The 19,100-nt window shown below is 35.5% G+C and overlaps 1 protein-coding gene across 2 annotated transcripts in view; it reads right to left on the bottom strand.

Moving 5' to 3' along the window:
- Nucleotides 1-19,100, bottom strand: part of SUGT1 (SGT1 homolog, MIS12 kinetochore complex assembly cochaperone) — a 37,537-nt gene that overhangs the window by 8,894 nt on the left and 9,543 nt on the right. The window contains exons 6-12 of one of the 2 annotated variants that reach the window (XM_064373614.1): nt 18,005-18,100; nt 16,902-16,955; nt 16,505-16,521; nt 15,228-15,250; nt 13,538-13,634; nt 12,341-12,448; nt 3,048-3,138 (exon numbers count right to left, since the gene is read on the bottom strand). In XM_064373614.1, the coding sequence (XP_064229684.1) occupies nt 3,048-3,138; nt 12,341-12,448; nt 13,538-13,634; nt 15,228-15,250; nt 16,505-16,521; nt 16,902-16,955; nt 18,005-18,100 (486 nt within the window). The remainder of the gene's footprint in view (nt 1-3,047; nt 3,139-12,340; nt 12,449-13,537; nt 13,635-15,227; nt 15,251-16,504; nt 16,522-16,901; nt 16,956-18,004; nt 18,101-19,100) is intronic. The other variant, XM_012466199.3, reaches the window with a different exon arrangement.

The following is a 19,100-nucleotide window of genomic DNA, read 5'->3' as shown; positions in this document are numbered from 1 at the left end:
AGTAATTCCTAAATGTTTAAAGTACGAGACTTGATGATCTAAAGTTCAATGCCCATATCCCATACACCAAGCAAGTAACAGTATTTGTAAGGCACACTGGGGTAAACAGAGGCTGCTTGCAGCCAGAGAGGCTACTGGCCCACAGGCTCGGGGTACTGCCAAGACTGCACCAAAGACCAAGGGCATCAAGATTTTGGCACACAAATAATTAGAAAATAACTAGCCAACCTAGTAGCTGTAGGAGCAGCTCTGGTCACCGTTCACTGAAAATATAATGACAGCCTCAAATGTCAGTCACATATATAATTATAAAATTTCTAGTAACTACATTACTAAAAAGAATCAGGTGAAATCCAGTCACATTTAACTTAATATATCAAATATAGTATATTCTGTCATGAAACCAAGAGGCTAGGCATGGGGGCTCACGTCTGTAATCCCAGCACTTTGAGAGGCCAAGGTGGGAGAATTACTTGAGGCCAGAAGTGTGAGATCAGCCTGGGCAACATGGTGAGACCCCCTCTACGAAAAAAAAAAAAAATTAGCTGGGCATGGTGGCACATGCTGCAGTCCCAGCTACTTGAAAGGCTGGAGTGGGAGAACTGCTTGAGTCCAGGAGGTCAAGACTACACTGAGCCATGACAGTGCCACTGCATTCCAGCCTGGGTGACAGAGCAAGACCTCCCCCACCTCTCGAAAAAAAAGAAACCAACAAAAAAAATGAAGATATTTTAAATTCTTTTTTTTCATACTAAGTTTTCAAACCATGGCATATATTTCACATAGCACATCTCAATGCAGACTAGCCATATTTCAAGTGCTCAACAGGTACATGTAGCCAGCAACTACTGTATTAGACAATAGAGCTATAGTTTTCAAAAAACCCATTTCGAAATTTCCCCATCTGTACTGTATTAGGACACACAGATACTAATCTAAATGTTCCTCCCAATATCGCTCTCTACATCCCTTTTGTCAAAATAGCCGAGAAACTACTTAATATCCACTGTTTTTCCACTCTTTCTCTTCACTTGTAAACCAACTTTCTCCATGCCCATTCCTCTTCAAAACAAAACAACACAACACAACACCACCACATAGTTTTTTTCATGGCCAAATATATTATTTTGAAAATCCTATCCACCTTCCTTCAACTAGATATCCTTCTATCTTTGTACATTTTCACTAGTAGACAAAGAGAACAAAAAATGCATGCCATGGTAAGTTAAGAGCCTGGGAAACATGGATTTAATTAATCCTAATGCTGACTCCCAGGAAGGATGAGAATAGAGGTTTTAATCTCTATTTTATAGATAAGCAAGTTGGCCCAGATAGGTTAAGTGACCTGCCCTTATCTACAGTCTCCAGCTTGCAATACACAAGAATCTGACAAGCATATTAATTTCTTACAAAAACAGGACAGGAATAATATCATCTTGAATATCTAAGGTGGTGAGTTTAGAAAAAACTTGGTAACTATAACACTAAAAAAACCTTAATTTTTAATCTCAGAAAAACTATTAACACCTGGATATGGTAGAACTACTGAGAGATGAGTAATCTAACTTCCCTCCTCATTCACTATCATATCAAATAACTGCACAGATATTCACCTCAGCAAAGATTGTTTCCATTGTTACAAAATGCAACAATAAGCAGTACTCAAGGAGTAGACAAGGGGTTAACAGAATAACTGGACCCAACTGAGCAGACCTAGGTTTTAGTCCTAGACAATGAGAACTGCTGGATAATCTTGAGCTTAACCTTTCTGAGCCTGCAAAATGAGAGGAATACTAAGGGGCTGCCTGTTATACAGGGCTGTTAGAATTAAGTAAGATAATACATTTAAAGTGATTAAAATTTTTTAAAGTTTTCAGCTACATATAAACCTCAGACTAAAAATCTTGGAGTTAGTCCCAAGAAAAGCACATACATCTTTCAAATAAAGTGTGAGGCAGATGCTTAACTAAATACCAACTAGATATATTTAAGTCCTTAAAAAGTATCTGTTGGTGTTGATCTCCTGATTTTGAAAATTATACCATAGACTACTTAAGACGTAATCATTGGACTAGTTACAACACTATCACTGGGGGAAACTGAGGGAAAGTTACATGGCAATCTCTTATTTTTGTAACGTCTAAATATAAAATTATTTCTAAAGAAATAACTATTCATACACACACAAATGATATGTTCAATAACTCAGTGTTTTCTAAAAGGTGCCAAAAGAAAATATGTTTTCTGTTAAAGAAAGCAGTCAAAATCAGAAAAAGTAGCTAAGATACATATTAGCTCATTTCAGTCATTAAATCAGACCATTACTTCTAATAAAAAGAAATTTCCCTCCACTCATTAATAAGGCTATTACTATAAAATTTAATCTTAGGTTGTAGTTCTGAGTGTGCTGTGAATTAGTATAACAGAAAAATTCTTATCTAATCATTGCATATGCTTAAAATTCACCTCAACACAAAGTTCTGTTTCTTACAGGGTTATATATACAATGAATCCTGGTTTTCTACTCTTCTCCTAGACTTTCCTAAGGCATTCATTACCTATGTGTGTCCATCTCTAAACTGGCAATATGAAATGGGGTAGATACTTTACCCTGTGAAGCCCTGAAAATTTCAGGAAGTTAGATGACAATATCAGTAGAAGTAACAGAAAGGAATAAATAAGATGGGGGGAAAAGGGGGAAATATATCAGCAAAGTAAACCAACTTACAACTCAAAAAGAGACAACAAGAAAAGCCAATACACAAAAATAAACATCCTCCAACTGATGTCATAAACTTTACATAGTAAACAAAAAACCCCAACTCCCTCTGTGATTTTGCTGCCATTCATTTGTATTCTTAGAATTTGAGAAGTTAGAACTTTCACAGGAAGGCTACTTTATATTCATTACAGAGCAATCTTATTACATTCAATGTATCTTATCTTGGGAACATAAATAATGAAAGTAAAAAGCATGTTCATTACTATTTAATTTCAATTACACAACACAATATGAATATAAAGCTCATCAAGGCCAGAAAACAAACCTGCTATGAATTGTTTTGGCGTAGGCACATCTCCTTGCCCCTCTAGCTTTTCCCATCTCACAGCCTCTGGCTTTTTCAGTTTAATTTCAATCTGGAGAAAACACCAAATAAAATCCATTAGTTAATATAAAATACACAAAACAGTAAAAACTGCAGTTTTCTTAAGTTATCAAAGTTTTGTAAGAATAGTCTCTTTGACAGTTTCTTTAAATTATAAAAGGTTAAATTTGAAAAACTATGAAACAATTTTGTTTCTACACTCAAAATTCACCCTTGGGAAAAAAACAACATACGTACTCTATAAGCTACAATCAAGAAGCTACAATCAAGAAGAGACTTGAAATACATATGCCTTTTTTTCATCCAAAGCAGTGTTCTGAACCAAGAATGATTCTGCCCTCCAAGGGACATTTATTCAGCCATGTCTGGAGACACTGTGGGTTGTCATATTGGAGTGAGGGGAGAGGTGGTAATGACATCTAGTGAGTAGAGACTACAGTTGCTACTAAACATCCTACAATGTACCAGACAATCCTCCAAAATGTCAGTAACACCACTATTGAGAAATTTGATTCTAAAAGAATGACTGCATTTACATGTGCATTAACCTGTTTTACAGTGGAGAAACTTATTTCACTGTATAAACATAATACAACTAACACTAACATACTGGCAATCATTCATTCAACAAATAATTACTAAACACCTACTATGAGACAGTATAATCTTCAAGGCTGTGCAAGATTTTTATTTTATTTTTAGAGACAGGGTCTTGCTGTCTTCTAGGCTGGAATGCAGTGGAACGATCACAGCTCACTACAACGTTTAACTCCTGGGCTCAAGTGATCCTCCAGCCTCAGTTCCCAATTAGCTGGGACTACAGACATGTGTCACCATTCCTGGAATTCTGTTTTTTAATTATTTGTAGAGACAGAGTCTTACTAGGTTGCCCAGGCTGGCCTCAGACTTCTGGCCTCAAGCCATTCTCCCACCTCAGCCTCCCAAAGTGCTAGGATTACAGGCACGAGCCACCATGCCCGGCTGGATTTTTAAAATATTAAATACATACCCTCAACCATTTGGAAGTATGTGAGATACTTTAAGAAAGTTACTAAAGTTCTAAATAAGTAAATGTTCTAAAAGCTCAGGAGAGACTACACCTGACTGTGAAGAGGAAAGGCTTTATAGACCTTGAAGGGTTTTGAAGGGTAGATGTATTTGCAAGAATAAAAGGTAGGTCTCCAGAGGCACAGGGAATGGCCTAACCAAAGCAGTGGGGTATAAAAGGACACTACATCAGAGAAGACTAAGTTCACTTATTAAAATGAAAAGTTAACAGTATCCTAATAGCATCTTTTACTCTCTAATCAAGGCTAGCCTCGAATCTATCCTTACCCCTAAACACACACAGTCACGCAGCATTTTATCTACCTTTTGTTTTCTTTATTCAAATAATGTTCTCACCTGTTTTCAAACTGGTTAAAATCAGCATTTTTAGTCCAAATATTAAAGTAAGCACTGTAATAAACATTATATAAAATAGTTTAAATTAACTGAATTAGAATTTTATATTCTAATGTTTTTTTCCTATGAAAAGGATCACTACTTTTGTAAACAGAATTAAAAAGTCAAAAGGCACACTTAAAAAGAGAAGTCTATACATCCTTTGGTTCTTTGACTTCTTTTTATCAGATGACTCATTTAAACTAGCAATTCCTAGTAATCCTTATACCATCTGCATTTAGAAAGCACCTTAAAATACCTTAACAAAGTGCTAACATAGGAAAATCTACCAATATTTTTAATCAGACATGAAGTGATGGTATATGTATATGGGGTATGTGGTCTCGAGTGTTTATTTTTATTTTCTTTAGGAGCAAAAAAACGTAATAAAGAATTGTTTTCATAAAAGAAAAATATGAAACAAATGTCAATGAGATAAGGGCAAAGAGTGGTAATCCCAGCGTTTTGGGAGGCCAAGGCAGGCAGATCATCTGAGGTCAGGAGTTCAAGACCAACCTGGCCAACACGGCGAAACCCCATCTCTACTAAAAATACAAAAAGTAGACAGGCATCCCAGCTACTTGAGAGGCTGAGACAGAATTGCTTGAACCTGGGAGACAGAGTCTGCAGTGAACTGAGATCGTGCCACTGCACTCCAGCCTGGGCGACAGAGTGAGACTCTGTCCAAAGAAAAAAAAAAGTATAGTATCTTTGATGTAATTTACATGTTTAAACTCTACACACACAAAAAAACTTATTTCATAAGAATCTCTAGAATTCCCTAAAGTGAACTACAATTAATTTTTTATAAAGTAATATATACCATCAACATTTTCTCATACACAGTATTAAAGCGACAGTACTTTGGTTACTTTAAGTTGTCACTGCTACAGTATTTATCAAAAGGGGACATAAATCCAATAGGAGGCAACGACACAGCAACAGTTACTAAAAATAACTGTTAATATTATCTGAAAAATTAAAATTGCATCTTGCTTCTTTAATTTTCAACTCATCTAAAAAAATGAGGGCCTGGAAAGTACTGTGTATATCACCACACTAAACTTGGCCACAGGCCCCTATATTCACACTTCACATTCCCGTAACTATGTATATACTGTCTATAAAAAGTTCCTTGTTTTACCTGAAGAGCAGCACAGAGTAGCATTCGCATTTACTGAAAGGTACTATAATCTGAGTAACTGTGCAGTATGAACAAGAGGACTTTATAAAGCCAAAGGCAAAGCTCTTAGTAACAACCTATTTCAGCTGACACAAGCTGACCTCAACTTGAAATTATATTTAATCCATTCAATAAAATAGCTGCATGTAATAAACCACTTAAAGTAGCTTTTTAAAAAAGGTAAAAGGGGCCAGGTGTGGTGGCTCACACCTGTAATCCTGGTGCTTTGGAAGGCTGAAGTGGGAGGATCACTTGAGCCCAAGAGATGGAGACCAGTGAGCCATGATCACTTCACTGCACTCCAGCATAAGCAAGAGTGAGACCTTTTCTCCCTCTCCACAAAAAAAAAGTAAAAGGGAGGGACTAATTCCCTATTAATTCACTTTCAATGTTTGTACATGCTTTTAAAAATGAAGTTTTAAGTCTTGATGATTCTAGCACATAGTTCCAGAATTAGCACCAGTCCAATTGCAGAGGTTTTTATTGCAACCACTAACCAACCATTCTATTTTAAGTAAAAAATACTTTAAAAGTAACTTAAAACTTTAGTAGATTGCTTGAATGTTGCTCTCATACGTACAGGGAAAGCTCTCAAGGTGCTAATATCTCAAAAGAGTATTCGCAGATTATCCATAAGAATGCCTACTGTGCTGGATCATTAATTCTCAACATTATCATGTATTACCATCCACTTCTAAAGTTTCTTCTGCATAGCAGAGAGTTTAATTCTTTGCAATCAAAGAAACTTCAGATTTAATGAGATGTCATTACTCTTAAGCAAATCATGATATCCAGATACCACCATCTTAAGTGGTAATAAGATCACACTTACCACTACAGACTGACATGAAGGGATCTTTCCCAGAGACTAAAGAGCTAGGGCAATTTATTGGCAAACTTTTGAGAACCATATACTTCAAGACTGTACTCATTAAATAATTGTTCCCCTGATCTTCAGAATACAGCCTTCCCAACACACTCTGAGCTCTTTGCACATTTAATTGCATCAAATTCCTTTATCTGATAATAGCTCAGTCTTTGAGCCCAAACTAACAAACCTACCTTGTTTTCACACTAAAGTATTTCTATAATCACTTTATAAATGTGAAAAAAGGGCAATGAATGGAGAACTGAAAGGTCTTCCCAGGCTTCTAACAGCTCATTTCAAATATTTGCCAAGTACCTACTCTGAACCAGAAACAGAGCTGGTACCTAAGGACACAACCTCTGTTCTTTTTAAAGTAATTAATCAGAAGAGACACTCCCATAAACAAAAAGATTCCAGTATGTGCCATGAGTAGTAACTGATCTATGTATCGGGAAATATCGAGTTATCTGAAAGGAAACATGCTAGAATGTTATCTGACTGGTGAGTCTGAGTGATTACTTCCTAAGCTCCTTTATCTTTTTCAGATTTTCTATGACATGAACTTACTGCATTTACAGGCTGAATAAAAATCTAAATAACGAAAATAAAACACTAAGAATAGTACTAGAAACATTTATTAAGCTCTTATTACATAACCTGTGTGCTACATGCTTCATGTGTATCATCTTACTTAATAGAATCACCCTATAAAAAAAGATTGTTATCCATATTTTAGAGATGAGGGAGCCAAGATACGAAATAATTTGCTGTAAGTGCCTTTTTTAGCCAAAATTTTTGCTTATTCTGAAGAAATAAGCAGGGGTTGATAATAAGATAAAAATCAGTTGTATAATTAGAAGAATCACAAATAGGTGCCATTGGTTGGATGTATTACCATAAGCAAGCAACTTAATCTCAGAGAGCCTCAGTTTCTCCTATGAGACTAGTAGGCCCTGATTCATTTAGGGTTCTCAAAAAGATTAAATGACATTATGTATGAAAAGAATAAAGAACTGTGTCTGGCAAATAACAACAGAATGCTGTTAACAGTATCCTCATCAGTATAATCAGCTGAAAAACCTGGGCAAATTATTGAACATCTTTAAGTTCCTCCACCTGTAAACTAGGGATAAAAATACCTAGACCATCCAGTAACTACCAGAATTACATGAGATAATACACAGTACAGTGCCTGGCATGTTATATAACAGTCAAACCAGCTATTGTAATTCTCCACAGGTCAAATAAAATGGGACTGGTTAAATAAGCTACAGTATATGCATACACTGAAATACTTTGCTATTGAATATGTAAAGGCATGATAAAAATATCGACAAAGTGTAGCTGTTTAAAAAATATGTAGAGCAAAATTCTTCTTTTAAAAATATACAAATATACATTACAAAATATGGGAAAAAAATACATTCCAAGATCTACAATTTGTGAGTTTTAAAACTAATTCAATTAAAAAAAATCAAACAAATGTCACTATTATCAACACCACTGTATCAAAAGAGCAAAACAAAACAATTTTTAAAACTCTCATATCTATGTATCAGACAAGCAGGAACATCCTGCCCAGATACCCCATTCTGTTACATTATCACCAGGATTTTTCTTTAACACACATATATTCTTCTATGAACATTAAGAAAAGGGATTCACTCTAAAACTTCTCACATTTTAGTGGGTAAAGAGGAAAGGAGTCTATTTTGTTCCTAAGACATACATTTTTATTTCTCATAATTCCAGGCCTTCGTATTTTATAAATGTATAATACAGAAAAATTACTATGACTAAAAACAGACCATTTTCACAAGGGCAAATTCACCCAAAAGACTGAGAATTATTATTATTATTATTATTATTATTATTTTTGGGAGACGGAATCTCACTCTGCCACCCAGGAGGCTGGAGTGCAGTGATGCAATTTCTGCTTGCTGCAACCTCCAACTCCCGGGTTCAAGCAATTCTCCTGCCTCAGTGTACCAAGTAGCTGGGACTATAGGTGCCTGTCACCACGCCCAGCTAATTTTTTTCTATTTTTAGTAGAGACAGGGTTTCATCATGTTGGCCAGGCTGTTCTCAAACTCCTGACCTCAGTGATCTGCCCGCCTTGGCCTACCAAAGTGCTGGGATTATAGTTATAACCCAACATGCCCAACTTAAGAATTCTAAATCTTAAAGGGAATAAAAATTAATTTTTAAAATGAATATTTTACAATATGGGTGTCACTAAAGTCACAATTCTGAGACTGTGATGAGAGAACAGTGTCATGAAATTAACAAGATGAAATGAAAGAAAAAGTTTCTTAATTTTTCTTTTTTTTTTAAGAGACCTTCAAATCAAAGTTTCTTAATTTCTAAAAAATTAACAGGCTGACATGAAAGCTGATATTCAGTAAAAGCTAGCCATAACTATCATAGATACTGAAAAAATATAAACCCTGGCTTGGAAAAACGTATTAGATATTACATTGTAAAATAGTTAAGAAATGCTATTTCATTAATTTCAGGGTTTTATCTTTTCCTACTTTCATCACAAATTATATATCACTCAAATTAATAACATTTAACCACTGGCTACAGCAACATTCGTTTCATCTTCAAGGTGGGAAAGAAAAGAGAATTTCCAAAAGCAAAGAAATCGCCCTTTTAAGCTGCAAATTTTACAGATCTCTAATATTAAGCAGATTCTCTTCTGAAAAATGCATCCTTTCTCAATTCACAAAGGTCCAAGATATCTGAATGATCAAGATATCTGAACACATGAAAAACAAATTATTTTAGTACTATTCTCTCTTAGTGTCCACGAAGTAAGCCTCAGTAACCCAGAGATTTTATTTTTAGTGTTTTAATATTGTCTCCCTCTACTGTATGCAAAAGAAAATTCAAAGACTTTTTCATTTATTTCCTTTAAGACATAATCAAGAAAACTTCTTTCAATTGTTTCCCCCCAAATAGCTTAAGAGTTAGTAATCTAACAAGATTACGTGTGTGTCAAAATATATATAAAATGTGGAGATACCAGGGTCAGGACAAGAAACATAATAATTCTTTAGAACACAACCTTAGAATCTCAAACTTAGAAAAACCCAAGCAAAGATGTACTAGTTTGGTTGGCAGTCAGAAGTGTATCTATGTCTCCTGGGCCAGGCTGAACAATTTGGTTAACTAGGTAAACTTGGGGAAAGTATTTAAAGTCCTTTAACCTCAGATTTTTTTCCACCTGCAAAACTAAGAATAAAAATACTCTGCCAATGTCATGGGACTAAAACCAGAACCCAATTTTCATTCATTCATTGAATTAAGCACTCACAGTGCAATGCATGTGGTGAGGGCAGCCAAGTTTAGGAAATAAAAATACAGCATGAAACATACTTACATAATAAAACGTTATTCATTGTTTATCTGAAGTACAAACTTAAGTGAGTACTTTATCTGGGAACCCTAACTGGAGCACATACAAAGATACAAATAAGACATGCTTCTTATCCTCAAAGGCTTACATAGGAATGAGGGACATGAAATGTACACATAAACGAACGACTATACAAGGAAGAAAAGTAGTCACTTGGCATTTAAAGAGGAAAGGGGCAGAAAAAGCAAACTGAGAACACAATATAGTTGAAGAATGGTTAAAGTTAACAAATCCAAGACTCAAAAGAGAAAAAAGAATTAGAGATGAGAGTGCTTAATTACATCCTCAACTCTAGCCACACATCTGTATATTTACCACACGTGATATTCTTTCACCATATGAGGTGGCTCAGTAACACAAGTTCTTAAGTCATTTATCATTTATTCACACTCAATTTAAATTACTTCAAATGGACATGCATTAGCAATCACTCTCTCTTTTTTAAACAGTCTCACTCTGTTGCCCAGGCTGGAGTGCAATGGCGTGATCTCAGCTCACTTGCATTAGCAATCTCTTGATAGACATATACCAAAAAAGTCAAATTCATAATTTTCTGAACTACAGCCATCTCAAATCTACCTAGAGTTTTGTGTTGGATTACTCAAATTCTTTTATTAAACAAATTCTATACTATGTGGATATGACCAGTGACAGACTAAAATCCTGGTAAGATTTCATCCCTTTCCTCACCTTCTATTGTCCCATGCAGCTATTTCATAAATCTGCCTCATAATTAACCAGCTTTGTTCTTGACAATCTCCAAATAAATAGGCAGAGCCTTTTTAACTAGGTGCAAAAAACTACTTCACTTTGCACTTCCTGCTCCAACCTTCTGCAGCTGTCTCCTTTCTGCAGGCCTAATTATCATTCTTCATGACACAGGCCAACCCTGATCCTGTTTCACAATAGGAAACTTCCCATGTCCTTAGAACTTCAACTTAACAAATATAAACAGTATGCTGTAGGACTTGTGTATAACAAAGAAGTAGTAGGCCCGATGCAGTAGCTCATGCCTGTAATCCCAGCACTCTGGGAGTCCGAGGAGGGCAGATCACGAGGTTGGGAGATGAGCCCATCCTGGCCAACATAGTGAAACCCCCATCTCTACTAAAAATACAAAAATTTGCTGGGCATAACAGTGTGTGCCTGTAATCCCAGCTATTCGGGAGATTGAGGCAGGAGAATCACTTGAACCCAGGAGGCGGAGGTTGCGGTAAGCCGAGATCACGCCACTGAACTCCAGTCTGGCAACAGAGCTAGACTCTGTCTCAAAAAAAAAAAAAAAAAAAAGCCTACCTACATCATTTATTCCCATTAACTCATCATTTATCATATACCTTCACACAATTCTATCCAGCTGAAAGGATTCCAGTCCACAGCCCTCTTTTCAAAGGTGCTGAAAGTTCAGTCTTACAGTCATTTTGTGCCTAGACTAAATTCACAGGGCAAGCAAAGATCCACAGTCAGATTTTCAAATTTTCAGTTCAGTACATTTCCTACCAAATTACACTACTATCTACATCTTTTGAGTGATAAATATTCCCTGAATATTAATTCTATTGTATATCTTTACTTCTTTTTAAAAATATAAAGGAATCTAAAATTTAGTTTAATTAAATAATTCATTCATTGTTCCTTCATAATAATCTAAAATCAGTTTAATTAAAAAAAAAAAGGTCAGGCATTGGAGACCAGCCTGGCCAACACTGTGAAATCCCGTCTCTACTAAAAATACAACAATTAGGGTGTGGTGGTGCATGCCTGTAGTCCCAGCTACTCGGGAGGCTGAGGCAGGAGAATCACTTAAATCTAGAAGGCAGAGAGGTTGCAGTGAGCCAACATCACACCACTGCACTGCAGCCTGGGCGACAGAGAGTGAGACTCCATTTCAAAAAAAAAGAGATTCATCTTTATAACAGTTTATATTTTTAACTGTGTGAGATAGTGTGAGAAAAGTATTTGTACATCAAAGCAGACAAAACCGACAAGTTCAAGAGAAGAGATATTGCCAGATCAAATCTTAAACACACGCTGAGTTTATCTATCTTTTTAAAAAAATCTTATTGAAAAACATTGTATCTGTCCTAATAAGTGCACAAATGTCACACAAACTGAGTGGATTTTTAGACTTTACTGTACTAGAATTTAAGAGGTAAAATAACCCTGATACTCAAAAAATGTCATCCTTATTTTCCTGTCCCTTTTAAAGATATGTGGCTGAAAGAATCTATAAGCTTATAAACACATGGGTGATTAGTTTACCAGTACTTCAATAATTCTGAAATATTACTAGTAACAACCCTTTCAAATTGTCTTACCTTTGTTGAAAGTACTTTAAATGTGCTCTGTTCTGGTATTATAGGATGAAGAAGTTCCAGTTTCAAATTGTAATCCTCTCCAGAAGGAAGTTTAACTAAAGCAGACAACTAATGAACACAAAATTAGCATCACATTTTGTAAATGTATATAATGGAGGGCAAAAAACTTAGATGAAATAATTACATAACTTCGATAATGTTACAAATTATTTTAAACAATATATATGGAATATTAAAGAACCTGAAAAGGTTCTCAAAGATTCAAGAACCTTTTTTTCCCATCTGATATCCTTGACACAAATTCTTACATACACATCGTTAAATAGCAGAAACGAGTTTCATAATATTTATCATATATTTAATCACACCTATTTGACATTTAGATCTCAAGAAAACAAAATATACAAAAGCAAAATGATATATAGTAAAAGGCTATTCGTGTGCAAAACATCTAGTTCTACCACTACCTCTTTTAAATCATCTTTCATGAAGCTCTCTACTAAATGCTAAGAAATCAAGTGGTTAAAAGTCAAACTCATGAGGTTAGGAACGGTGGTTCATGCCTCTAATCCCAGCACTTTGGGAGGCAGAGGTGGGTGGATCACATGAGGTCCGGAGTTTGAGAACAGCCTGGCCAGCATGATGAAACACCGTTTCTACAAAAATTAGCTGTGCACAGTGGCATGTGCCTGTAGTCCCAACTATGCAGGAGGCTGAGGCAGAAGAATTGTTTGAACCCAGGAGGAGGAGTTCAATTGCAGTGAATTGAAATCACGCCACTGCACTCCAGCCTGGGCAACAGAGTGAGACTCTGTCTCAAAAAAAAAAAAAAAAGAAAAAAAAAGTCTTACTCATTTAACATGGTTAGTCAATTCTAAGACATGTGTGATCACAAAAGTAACTAGACCTTTTTCATGAAGTACACAAGTACAACCAAATCACATTATTATCTTACTAATATAACCTAGTTCTGCTTTGAATTTCAAACCTAAAGAAAAAAAAAAGCACATCTAGCTATAACTTACAACATATTTATTCTTATCTCAAAGCGATGGCTTCAGATTTTATTCAGCATTTTCCACATCATCTCAGGAAGAAATGGCATTTATCTGATAAACTGTTATAGATTATTCTGCAATATACTAAATTTGCAAACAATAGTAATCAACATTGAAAAATGACTTAAAGTCTAATGACCTGTTTTTCTGAAAATTCCACATTTACATCATTCTTCTGAACATTCTTGATCATAAGCGTAATGACTACTTGAGATTCTGTTTGATACCAGTCATACCTATTACAAAACAAAAGAAAAATAACATTTCTAATTTTCTTAAAGCTGTTGTCAAAACAAAAACTAGTCTGATAAATAACAAGAGCTCCATCTGGAGGAAGAAAACAGGAAAGTAGCTATTGATTCACAGAATCAACTCTATATAACTAGTTTTTTATGCTCCATCCTAATGAAAAAAAACAGTAAGGTAGATGGTGTTCAAACTGTTCCAGTAGACTTAAATACTTACATGATTTTCTGGGTTCTGATTCATATCTCTAGCACTATTGTGCTTAAGCTAATATAAATATTAAAGATGTCATTTATTTTAAACAGCTAATATTAATATGCCATCAACAGAGTTCTACACTCTCATTTCACCCAAATACTAAAGATAAACCCTTAAATCCCTATTTTACAGAGAAGAAAACTTAAGCTCAGAAAGGTGAAGCAATAAGCCAGTCAGCAGTAGTAGTGCACTGGACCCAGGTCAGCCTGAGTCAACACTCCAATAACTGAAGTTGGAAGCAGATAGACTTGAGCACAGGAAATGGGGCAAATGAGCTAAAATTAAAATCATATAAAGTTTAACTGTGGCAGGCACAACATTAAAAACACTTTCCTTCAATCTCAAGATACACAAGAAGACTAATGGTTCTAGATTCTAATTCTGTGCACCTTTTGCAGCGAAAGCTCTAGAAACGTAGGAATTCTCACTTTCAAATTAGACTAGATTAAAAGCTCCCTGAGGGCAGGGCTGTTTATTCTGTCCCTATTACACTCCTAGGATCAAGTACATTAAGTCAGATGTTAGATTAAGTCAGATGTTAGATTATTTTATGCTCTGGACACTTTATTATTTCATGGTTATGTGCCCTACTCCTGCTGCTGCCACTAGGGCAAGTAAAAGTTCCATTATCTACTAGGTGCTTGGAGTTTCATTCTGTGTCTCCCTACAACGACCATGGATAGATTGTTTTAACATTTCCAGGCCATTTTAGGTAATGATATCCAAAATCACCTTGATTAAAGAAGTGAACTTTAAGAGTCTCAGTTCCTTTTGTAATTCAGTAAGGATGCAAAACTCCAGATCAATAGCTTGTGTTTCTTTCTGTTACAGTCCTAAGAATAGAAGCTATACACAGGCTAATGAATAATTAAAAGTCAAAGACTTGCTAGTTGTTTATTCAATATTATAACTGCTGCCCTCAGCAATACTAACTTTCAACTCATACAGAATGTTCCCATGCAAAATTTGCTCCAAATATAAAAGGCACGGTAAGTTACAATTCTGTTAAGTCTACTACTAACTTGTTTACCTATGAAGTAACATAAACTTAACTGGAAGAGACTCCCCTTAACATATGGAAAGGTAATGTAATATGAAACCAAGTGAAGCAACTTTAAAGATGAGAAATGATTTAAATTTAACTTAACTATTAATCCTTAAACAGCCTTAAAATTAGCTTTACATAAGACTATTGCCACTATGTTAGAAAACAAAAACTTAAGGATCACATGGTAAGAATTTGCTTACTTTGTATTAAATTACAGGGTTTTTCCCCCCTTTAGGCATATTTATCACGCATTGTTTTATGAAAAAGAAACACTTACTTGATTTTTGACTGATGAATCCACTGGGATGCAGATTGATATTGGCAAGTTGAAAGAGAAAGATTTTTACAAGTCAGTTTAGCGACTGTATATTAAAATACACGTATTATATTAATTTACCCAACACTGCAGTTATTTTGATATGAAATAACTACATGAAAACTTTCAAGACAAAGTATGGTGACTGTAATTGTTAAATAAAACTAGTCTTCAAAAAATTAGAATGTTCAGCATTTAAAAAAATCTTTTCAATTTCAGAAAAGATTTTTTTCTCTAAAATAGACGTTTAAATAACAGAAAACTTCTAAAGGCATGATTAGAAAAGGTTGCTTATATAAAATGGTCAGTTCTAAGATTCAGCAACCCCCTAAACTAAAAGAGCATTGTTTTAGAAATTGTTTTAAAGAAACAGCATATTGGACAGGCTTGATGGAGCATGCCTAGAGTCCCAGCTGCTTGAGAGGCAGAGGTGGGAAGACTGCTTGAGCCCAGAAGTTTGAGGCTAAAGTGAACTATGAAGGCACCACTGTACTTCAACCTGTGCGACAGAGCAACACATTGTCTTTTTTTAAAAAAAATTAAAGTTACTTTTATTCAATTCCACTATCTTTATTAACTGAAAAGACTTAAAAGTTTTCATGTCCAAAACAACACTACACTACACTGAATTAGAGATAAACATTTCCAATTTTCTTTAACTTTTGTGTTAGCCTATCATAAAAAGCCCTACAACTGATTCAAACTGTTGAACCTAAATAAATGTGATAAGGTGTAGTAAGGGAAAAATAATCATCTTGACCATACTAAAACATACGAAATCAACTTTAACCACACACTAAATTCATTAAAATAGCCCAATAATTTTCATGACTAGAAACTTCTATAATTTATCAAAAAATGATTTTATTTCAGTTCCTAGAGGAACCAGTACTTAAATGGAATTGCTTAATATTTAACCAGCAGTGAGCTCATCCTGAGTCTTGTCCCAAATATATCTGGTATTTTTTTTTTTTTTTTTTTTTGAGACGGAGTTTCGCTCTTGTTACCCAGGCTGGAGTGCAATGGCGCGATCTCGGCTCACCGCAACCTCTGCCTCCTGGCTTCAGGCAATTCTCCTGCCTCAGCCTCCTGAGTAGCTGGGATTACAGGCACGCGCCACCATGCCCAGCTAATTTTTTGTATTTTTAGTAGAGACGGGGTTTCACCATGTTGACTAGGATGGTCTGGTATTTTAAATTTAAGTAAATAAAAACATGAAGAAAAAACTTTGGACTTACCACCTCAGATTCTGAGCCTATTAAAACATAAAAAGGAAGCATTTTCAGGTAACAGTAAATTTATAAGCAAAGTTATTTATATGATTTCTATAGCACAAACATATTGATTAAGCAAGCAAATTCTCCATACCTTTCAACTATAGTGGTTTCATTTTGTATCCTGAATTCATTTTGGGCCCCTTAGTAATTTCTTACTGAAATACCATACAAGCAAATCCACCCAAATCTCCCTTTCAACGTAAGAAGCTATGCAAAACCCAGTATATCTTTGGAAGTCCACATCTAAGGAAATGTACACTATTTAAACTAAATCATAAAGGTAAAAACAAATCTGTTTAAACCAAAAAATTTCAGATATTTACTTTTTAAATTGAAATACCACGGGAGACCTACATACCATTCTGAGCTTCTTGACACCTTTTAATCCAGACACTGAAATTACCATCTGCACCTAGAAAGAAACAACTGACTATAACATCACTCCTCTGCACAACCTATTAATCAACAAATACTTACTGAATACCTACTACATCTCAGGCACTCTTCTAGGCACTGGGGAGTCAGCAGTGAATAAAATCTGTCTTAACAGATCTTATTGCCAACTCTGTTGTAGTTATAAATATACCAACAGTTTAACATTTAGATGTTCATCCTGAAACATTCTGATTTTTAAAAAATTTTAACTACAGCAACCTTATTAATTTCACAGAAACAATCTACATTTCCCCCAATCACTCTGCTCTTAAGAGAAGCTTCTTCACACACACAACAAAATCAGATGTAAATCAGATTCCCATATGCCATCAGTTAGAGTGGGGAGGAGGCTTGCTATCTGGGAGCTGAGTTGAGGTCCAAAAGCCTTTCCAAGCCCCAGCTTGCTCTTCAATGCAGCTACCTGTTCAGTCCACTATTCTCTCAGTGGCTTTATCTGTTACCATGCCTTTCCTACAAACACCAAGCATCTTTAAAGTATGTGAAGTTTTGTCCTATCTTCAAGTTACATGGCAGTTGAGAGGCTATAGGTGATGTATTACATATTTATAGATAACAGTGTAAATGTATGCATAAACAAATTATTCATTTCTGGAGATACAGAACAATGATTACATTTAAACAGTCACAGTACATAGTGAGATATGTTAAAAAAATTTAAAAATTTATTAATTCTAGTTAACTGCAGGCAAGATTAATCTGAAAATTTTAAATTAAAAACTTCTTAAAAATTTATACTCTACTAATTTATAAAAGAAATCCAACTATACAGGCTTAATAAAAATTTTAAATAAACTCTCACACACGCACTGTATTCTAGAGAACTACTGTATCAAAATCCTAGATTTGAGTAACCTATTATTTTAAATAATCAGTAACTAAAACCAAGCAATCTATCACACAAAGAGTGGCAAAGGCAAAAATTATTTACCCTGTCTTATAAAAATAGAAGCCTGAAAGTTTAACTTAAATTTTTCTCAGATTTTGGCTGGGCATGGTGGCTCACGCCTGTGATCCTAGCACTTTGGGAGGCCAAGACAGGTGGGTTACTTGAGGTCAGGAGGTTGAGACCAGCCTGGCCAACATGATGAAACTCTGTCTCTACTAGAAATACAAAAATTAGCCAGGCGTGGTGGCACGTGCCTGTAGTCCCACCTACTCAGGAGGCTGCAGTAGGAGAATTCCCACTTGAACTCAGGAGGCAGAGGTTGCAGTGAGCCAAGATCACGCCACTGCACTATGACCTGGACGACAGAGTCTGAGCCTCCGTCTTAACAAAACAAAACAAAACAACAACAACAACAAAAAAAACAACAACCAAAGTTTCCTGGATTTAAAGATAAATTTATTTCTAAGTGAAATATCCTCATAGCAATTTTATCAAAGAGGCCTTTTTCTAAAGGCCACCTCTGAAATAACTATAGAATAAATGTCAATGGCATGATATTAAGATATTACTCAAGAAAAGAGTTTAGGAGCCAGATGCAGTGGTTCATGCCGGTAATCCCAGCACTTTGGGAGGCCAAGGCAGTAGGATTACTTGAGGCCAGGAGTTCAGAGGCAAGTCTGGGCAATGTACCAAGACCTTTTCCTACAAAAAAATATTTAAGAAATTAGTTCAGTGTGGTGGCACATAGTTCCAGTCCCAGCTACTCAGAAGGCAGAGGCAGGAGGACTGCTTGAGCCCTGAAATTCAAGGCTGCAGTAAGCTACAATGGTGCCACTGCACTCAAGCCTGGGTGACAGATCAAGACTGTGCCCCAACTCCCCCCAACAAAAAAAAAGAAAGGAATTTTAGGCAGGAAACATTTCTATTGCTCTTAAAAGGAATAGGGCTTAGAAATGTTGAGAGTGAGACTGGGCACAGTGGTTCACGCCTGCAACCCCAACACATTGGGAGGCCTCAATAACAGAGCGAGACTCTATCTCAAAAAAAAAAAAGAGAGAAAATGTAAAGAATGCTAAGACTCATGTTTCTTCAGGGTTTTCAAATATATACCAAGGCACTAGGTAACTTGACTCTAGAATTTGCTAAGAGTGCAGATACGCTGTTTGCTGACTGAATAGCCTTACTATTAATGTACTAAAACTGGGATAAGCAAGT

Source organism: Aotus nancymaae, unplaced genomic scaffold (genome assembly GCF_030222135.1).
Source record: "Aotus nancymaae isolate 86718 unplaced genomic scaffold, 86718_ANA_hifiasm-v0.15.2.pri h1tg000009l, whole genome shotgun sequence".
In the NCBI taxonomy this organism is placed as follows: Eukaryota; Metazoa; Chordata; class Mammalia; order Primates; family Aotidae; genus Aotus; species Aotus nancymaae.
This window is presented reverse-complemented; position numbering and strand designations above follow the sequence as displayed.